The following is an 8,396-nucleotide window of genomic DNA, read 5'->3' on the forward strand; positions in this document are numbered from 1 at the left end:
TTAGTATTGATTAACTATATCTAATGCTGAACTCCCTCTTGTTCCTTCTTTTGACTATGTAGTTACTACTTCATAGAGAGGTGGTGTATAGCATAGGGATTAAGAGCATGAATTCTCAAGCCAAATTTCTTGAATCCAAATTCCAGCTTCATCACCTTTATGTGATCTTACTATCTTGTAGCCCTCTGTGACTCAGTTTGTACCTCTACAAAATAGGAAGAGGGATAACAGCACCTTCCTCAGAGAGTTGTGAGGATTAAAACCAACATGTAAAAAGTGTTCAGAGAGATTCTTGGCACATAGCCTTATATAGATTATTATTACATGGCTTAACTGAAGGAGATTTGCTTTTTTTTGCTTTCATTTAATGTATGTGTGATAAGACACAGCAACCATTACAGGAGAATGCTCTCCCCCTCCTTCTCCCTCTGTCTCTCTCTCTCTCTGGATCTTCCCTCTCCCTCTCCTTCTCCCTCTCTCTATTGTCTCCCTTTCTCCTCACCCACCCCCTCAAAGCAACTTCTATATTTGATAAGGTTTGGATAAAGCTTCTGCTGTGCTGAAGTTATTGATTGTGTGATATTTTCTGTGTCAGCATCCAGACATAGCCCTTGGCCTGTGGTTATATTGTTTTTAACCACATCATGCCCACTTCATGTGAGTGACACTGCCACCACCTCTGGTCGGGAGAAATAATGGAAAATAACTGATTTAGAGGTATTCTGAAAGTTGAATTAAGGTCTCGTCAAATAACAACTCACTTTGTCATTTTCACTTAAAAACCTTTCAGACCTGTTCTTTGAATGAACATTCAATTCTGTTAAAAGGATGAACTCAGGGTGATGTAAAGGCAGAATCAGGAAAGGGAGATGTCAAAAATAAAGAGGTTGGACTACATTTCCTCTACCATTTTAAATAGACATACTGACACTGGAATAAATTACATTAAACAATAATATATATCCTGTTAAATTCGGTGAATCAATGCACAGAATAAATCTTTATTTTTTGTCACAAAATGTTTTTTATCTGAAGATTCAAAAGTTCCAGCTATTTCCAGTAGCAGCATCTGTTGCTTTGCCAGTTTCCACAGAGATGAGCTCCTGTTGATCTTCACCACATTTGTTCAAGCCCGGAATCTGGTTAAAACATGCAAACAGTCCTGTTGCTGGCTAAGGGGTGCAATCCGCATAGTACCCTTCGAATGATGGTGTTCATTTGCATTTATTTTAATTCAGATGGCATTTGCAATTCAAGAATGGATTATTTTAAAATAATTTGAATTAGAGGAAGAAAATTAGAGGAAGAGAAGATAAAGCATTATAGAAGGAAGAATGCTATGATACATGCATGTTCTTAGAAAACATAATTATATCTACTTTAAAGTTTCTCAATTGAAATTTGCATTTTTATTTTTTTCAACACCATTTTGGGATAACTTTTGCAAAAAGAAGTATTCTCTCAGTTACATCTTAGTTCGTTGTCTAAGCTGCAGATTGGCAATCATAGACATTTCCCTGTATCCAAGTTATAAGTCATTTATATCATTATCCATATATTGCTTGTTAATAAGATCCTGAGGTGAAACCAGATTTTAAAACTATGATATTTGTGGATTAGAAATATTTATTGTGTAACTACATTTCATGAAAGTGTGAAAGGAAAAGCAGAAGAACAAACAAGGGTTAAAGTGCTGGCAAATGTTCTTGGTACAATTAGCACAGTATTCTAAAATATTATAATTAGTTTCAACCATCCAGCTTGCTGCGAGCCTTTTTAATAGTTTCTCCAAGTTTCTACACTTTGTCCCCTCTGCTGTTAGGGATACTGAGGTGGAAAATGTTGAGAAACCCTCAAAGTTGGGAGTATGAATAACGTAACTTTTCCTGTATTTTTACATATTTGAATATTTGACAATATTTAAAAAGAATTATTATTGATATCCAGTGACTTTTATAGTTAATTTTGTACATTACTAATATGGAACAAATGACTAATATGTAAAAGTTCCCCACTTACATTAAGGTATTCTCACTAATTTTCAGGAAGATCAGGAAATGCAGGTGATAACTGTGGAAAAGTAAGAACAGCAGTCATTAATGGGCATTGCCTAAACACCAAACAGGGTTCTGTGCCTTTACTTTCAAACTCTCAGCAGGTTTACAAAAGAGGGGATGTTACCTCTAGTTTATAAAAGAGAAAACGGGCCCGGAGAGCTTTAGGTAATTTTCACAAGCTATTTAGTAGCGGTATTGACAGCCACATTCATAAACTTTGTAATTATATAATGATTTTGCCTCACATATGTTAGTTTGCTGTGAAAAGAAGGAAAGTTAATTTTATATAGTAGAGTAGAATCCCCACCTTCCTTTTCAGTCAAAATCATGCATTAGCATCTCAATAACAATGTTTACAGGTATTGTAATGTGAACAAACAATTGGATGCCTATTTCCACTGTAGATGTAATAGCACCTGAAGTACCTTAATAATTGATGGCCTGTTTCCCCAAAGTTAAAATTGTAGAAGATTTTATTCCCCCTCCAGTTTTTCTCCATTTAGGTGCCTCTAGTTCTTTTCCATGGCTTCTGCTAACCCTATAGGAAGCAACTCAAGGGGATCAGCAATGTGGTATGTTGTGATGAATGGTTAAAGTAGGGGACAGAATTTTGATTTTACATTTTATATTCTTTTTCTAATGTAAAAAAAAAAAAAAAAAAACACCAGAACGAAATGGGCTAAGATGATGATAGTCACCAAATTTTGTTTCAGTATTTATTGTGTTAGAAATAATCAAACAAAATTCATGATCTGAATTTATTTTAACTCAATATATACTGCATTTATATTTATCAAAGGACAAACCTACAAACTTACCTTACATTTCAAAACAGTCAATTATATTGAGTGTGTACTCACTAGGATAATTCGGCTTGCCATCAATTGTCAATAGTCTGAGTTTTTTTTTTTTAATTAAAATAAGGTTATAAGGAAGTACTATCATTTAATAAAACATACATTTATGATCTTTTAAATTAATGTCCTGGACTGAAATTTATATAGAGAATGATACATAGAGAATTTAGAAAAGTGGTTGCTTTTAGGGAAAAATTAAAGGATACTTTAACATTATTTATTTTATTATTTCATATCTTAATGGATAGGAACATTGAATATTTGCTTTTTATTCTAGATATTTTTCTATATCTTTAAATTTCTCAAAATAAAATGAAGTAAATATATCAGGAAATGCATTTTGATCTCTCTGATTAATTGATAATCTGCAAATTTCTCTTATGAAATATTCAGAGACTAGGAAATTATTGGAAAATGCAAAATGCTGCTATATGTGTGTCTACATAACTTACAAATTAATTTTTAAAGTAATTTCATTATCTTCATATATAAATGTTTCTGGGGGCTTTTCCTGACAGAAGATTGATTATAAACACTGATAGTTTGGTGACTGTCGCAGTTTAATCATTACAGAGATAAAGTGATAAATTGTTTGGCATCAGGTTCCTAACTATTAGGAGCATCATTGCAAAGAAAAACAACAAAATAAATAACACACACAGAAATTAGAATGATACTGACATGTTTTCTCTACAGTTTACTAGATTAATATTTGTGGTTTTGATATATACACTTTCAAGAGACTTAACCTCTCTTAGCACTAGATTCCTTATCTTTAAAATGGACATAGGACTATCTTCTTAACAGGACCATATTGGAGATTAGGACAAAAAGAGAGACAGAGCGCCTAACACAGCGCTTGTCATACGATAGGGATTTATTTCCTATATAAGCTTCTTTGAAAACTATCTTGAAAAAGATGGTATATAGTGATAACTAATTCCCTGGTAATATATAAGTGATATTATTCATAAGGCAAGATTTCGGAAGGACTCGGTGAAGGATTTAATTTATCTTCAATGTGGCTTTTTAATTATGCATTTTATCCTAATTCTCTGTACATATTGTATGTGTGATTACTAGTCAGGGAGAAAAAAGGCAGAATATCCCTTTATCTGAACTATGCTAGGCTTAAAAACAATAGAAATTGCTTAGAATGTGATGAGGGAGAATTGAAATGAAAAAAGATTGTCATTACCTATTTAAATGATACTTAATTATTAAAGGGATGATTTTTTAAATTTTTCATCATTTTACATTTTAATAATAGCCTTTAATAGAAATCTGATAGTAAAGGTAGAGGAAAGTGGTGAATTTTGCTACTTACAGAAAATTGTACCTTTTGACTGAGACAGAAACTTGATATATGGTTTTAATTTATTCAAGTACTTCTAGTCTTCACAAAATGAATATTCAGAGGTTGACTGATTTGAAAGGAACTCAATCAAAATAAATGACTAATGAAGAGAACAAAGTTGAGTAAACCAGAGTACCTTGGCACAAATGATATCCAAGCAACATAATATATAAATTACAAAATTTTACATCTGATATACAGCATCCAGTTCCAGATATTCCTAGAGAAAGAATGGAACTTGATATATCACATTGCCCAGATTACTGATTGTAGTATAAGAATTTCTAAAACTTGAGCAAATTTTATTCTGGCCTTATAGGTCCAAAAGGATAGAATCATGACAATGACTTTCTATAATTCAACATAGAAATATTTTCACCTTTTATTCTTTAGCAAATACTTGGGAGAATTATCATTGGTCCTCTTACCTCCTATAGCAAGCTTTCATTGTATGAAGAGAAAAAAGTAAGGTCTCATTTTGTTAAGAGCCAACTATCTATAGAAATTATATGACCCGTTTCATATTTCCATATATGTTATTTTATTTCATGCTCGCAACAATCCTATGAGACAAATGTTGTTTTCCATGCTTTACTCTACAGAAGAGGAAAGTGATACTCAAGTATCTGTCAACTTTACACATTGATAAAATTTGGATTCAAAGTCAGGTTTGTTTTATATATCACATGGCTTCTTAAATGATAGGATATAATTACATAATTTCTCCACTTATCTTCTTATAAGAACACATAATTCTGAAATAATTATGTGCCATTTTTGCTTTTGGTTTATGGTAATAATTATATTATGATACATTAGCTTTCAAACATAAACAGTGTCGGCACTCTGTGGTTTTTTTTTTTTTTTTTTTGGAAGAGAATATATGTATCAAAACTATTAACCTATGGTAAGTCTTTTAATCTGTTCTGTTATTCAGTCTACTCAGATAAATAGTCCAAAACTGATTTAAGAAAGCAAGATGAATTCTTTACATCAAACTGGCTTTACATTTGCTTCCACTATGCAAAATTATTAAGAGTTTTCTTTTTGCTTATAGGGATGACTTGTCAAGCTCGGACTTCGTACACAGAAGATGAAGTTCTCTGGGGTCATCGTTTTTTTCCTGTAATTTCCTTAGAAGAAGGATTTTTTAAAGTTGATTACTCCCAATTCCATGCAACATTTGAAGTCCCCACCCCACCTTACAGTGTGAAAGAGCAGGAGGAAATGCTTCTTATGTCATCCCCTTTAATAGCACCAGCCATAACTAACAGCAAAGAAAGACATAATTCTGTGGAATGCTTAGATGGACTAGATGACATTAGTACAAAACTTCCATCTAAGCTGCAGAAAATTACTGGAAGAGAAGACTTTCCCAAAAAACTCTTGAGGATGAGTTCTACAACTTCAGAAAAAGCCTACAGCTTGGGAGATTTGCCCATGAAACTTCAACGAATAAGTTCGGTTCCTGGCAACTCAGAAGAAAAACTGGTTTCTAAAACCACCAAGATGTTGTCTGATCCCATGAGCCAGTCTGTGGCTGATCTGCCACCAAAGCTTCAAAAGATGGCTGGAGGAGCAGCTAGAATGGAAGGGAATCTTCCAGCCAAATTAAGAAAAATGAACTCCGATCGCTTCACATAACAAAACACCCCCTTAGGCATTATTTAATGTTTGATTTAGTAATAGTCCAATATTTGGCTGATGAGGTAATCCTCCCTAAGGAATCTGAAGGTACATTTTTCTCCCAGTCCTATAAGCCTATTTGAGAACCTTTCCTTCTCAAACATCGCCTAATAGGCAGAAAACAAATGATTGAAGGGAGGATATTATAAGGAGGTTATTAATGGGCATGTATTATCACATCAAGCATGCAATAATGTGCAAATTTTGCATTTAGTTTTATGGCATGATTTATATATGGCATATTTATATTGTATATTCTGGAAAAATATATATATATATATATATTTAAAGGGAGGTATTCTCCCCAACATTTCTAACATATGTATTAAGCCAAACATGAGTGGATAGCTTTCAGGGCGATAAAACTACGTATATATGTGTGTGTGTGTGTATGTATACACACATATACATATACATATATACATACACACACATACATACATAAATATCTGATAAAATTGTGATGTTTTGTTCAAAGTTGTAGTTCTTGTGCATGTTTACTTTATTAGAATAGAGAGGCTACTGGCATTAATTATTAATACCAAATATTTTAGCCTTAAATTATTTGTCATTTAAAATCTGATTTATGTTTTCCGCTGTTAAGGTCCTGGGAGGTTTTCACTTGTATTTTCTATGAGAGTCACACAAGTTTGTGCTATTTATGGCCCTGCAAAAATATAACCATTGTATGTTTAACTTGTAAATTCTGGATCATACCAGTCATGGTATATCATTGAAAATTTTTTTATGATTTTTAAAAGTTGCTAGTACTGGGGGGAAATAAATGTTGATTAATTTGAGAGTTGGTCCTTTCCTGGATTAATTAAAATCTGGAAATTTGTTCTGTATACAATGTAATACAAATGTGAGCTCTGAACAAATGCTGAACCATTGTAATAGTCAGTGGCCAAGTTATATTGAATATATCGGAATCTGTGTGAAATTACATAATTAATGGTCCCTGTTTCAAACTTAGTCAATTGGAAACATTTTCATTCTTTTTCTGGAATTTTTGTCCATTTTGAAAAACCAATCATTTACCTTTCAGAAAACATGACGATACAATGAAACAGATGATAAATAATGATGCTTAAAATATGTATGTCTAACTGAGTCTCTTTTTTATTCTGTTTTCTTGTTTATGGCATTTGTTATAACAGGATAGACTCTTTCCTCACCTGGGGTACCTATCCTATGCTTGTCAGTTCAGGAGGATTGTTTTGAACAGACCTGAGAGAAATTAAAACTAGATGAATTGAAGATACTTAAAGCACAGTTGTTTTTGTTGAACACTGATTTTATTGGTGTCTTGGATCCCTGGCTTACCCAAATAATTTTTGCAGTGTGGTTTTCTAACCCCAAAGTCTGATATTTATGACTCATTTGCAGTAATCGAAAGTGATCAGTAGATGACCTTCAAAATAAAGATTTGGAATGACGAGATTTTTAAGAAAATTTAGAATGTTCTTTATCAGAATATTGTGTAGTTTCCTATAAAACTTCTTTGGGTGTTACCATCTAAGTCTGCCCAGAATTAAAATATTTCTCATTAATATGTAAATAATGAATCACTGGTTTGGGCTGCCATTATTTCCTGTTTTTTTTCAGAATCCTGTGATGATTTTATTATTGGCAAATTATTACATTCACAATTCTATCATTGACTATACTAATACCTTCTGGCTACCTCTGTATCAACCAAATTCTGTAGGTGCAAACATATACCAGGGAATTGTTACTGGCAAAATGATCAAACTGGAACATCCATCCACTGTGAAGAGAGTGGGCTGCCCTTCCCCTTGATTACCAAACTCTCTTACTTGCTAGATCTAGGAAGGAAAATAGTGACAGAGAGAGAAAGGGGTCCAGAGGGCATGGTATGTTTATTAGCAGTGGAAAGAGCTGCACAGATCATTTAGTCCAACAACTTAAAAATAAACAGAGCCATAATTTACTTTGGAGAATCATTTTAATTTGTCTTTGGTGCCAAGGAGAAGATGGAACCAAAAACAAACTCTCCGAACGTATTCACACGTTCAACACAATTTTTGCCTGCCTTCTATGTTGCAGGCATTTTTTAGTTCCTAGGGATTTGGATTTGACTAAGTCAGAGGAGGTCACTGCTCACCATGAACGCTGCATACCAGAAGGAGAGTGGGGAGGAGACAGATGAAAAAGAAATGAGTCCCTTTCAGGTAGTCAAAATATCAATTAAGAGAATGAAAATAGGGTAACGTGATGCAAAATGACTGTGGAGTAAGAATACATTATTTTAGAAAATATAACTGGCTTAGGGAGAGAGTGATATTTGAACAGAAACCTGAATGATGAGAAAGAGCTACTGTTGCCAAAATTAACTTGTCTGAGTGAATGGTATTTTTTTGTCTTTTCCGCATATGTGTGGGAAAGGTATGATTTCTGCATGTAATTGCAGTTTAA

General features: G+C 33.2%; 1 protein-coding gene across 2 annotated transcripts in view; it reads left to right on the plus strand.

The window, feature by feature from the left end:
- KCNJ3 (potassium channel, inwardly rectifying subfamily J, member 3) overlaps positions 1–7,055 on the plus strand; it is a 162,525-nt gene extending 155,470 nt beyond the window's left edge. Inside the window, exon 3 of one of the 2 annotated variants that reach the window (XM_012640773.1) lies at positions 5,329–7,055. In XM_012640773.1, coding sequence (XP_012496227.1) covers positions 5,329–5,915 — 587 coding nt within the window. In that variant the 3' untranslated portion in view covers positions 5,916–7,055. The remainder of the gene's footprint in view (positions 1–5,328) is intronic. The other variant, XM_012640775.1, reaches the window with a different exon arrangement.
- The last annotated feature ends 1,341 nt before the right edge of the window (positions 7,056–8,396 follow it).

This window comes from Propithecus coquereli, unplaced genomic scaffold (assembly GCF_000956105.1).
Source record: "Propithecus coquereli isolate 6110/MARCELLA unplaced genomic scaffold, Pcoq_1.0 Scaffold157, whole genome shotgun sequence".
Taxonomy (NCBI): domain Eukaryota; kingdom Metazoa; phylum Chordata; class Mammalia; order Primates; family Indriidae; genus Propithecus; species Propithecus coquereli.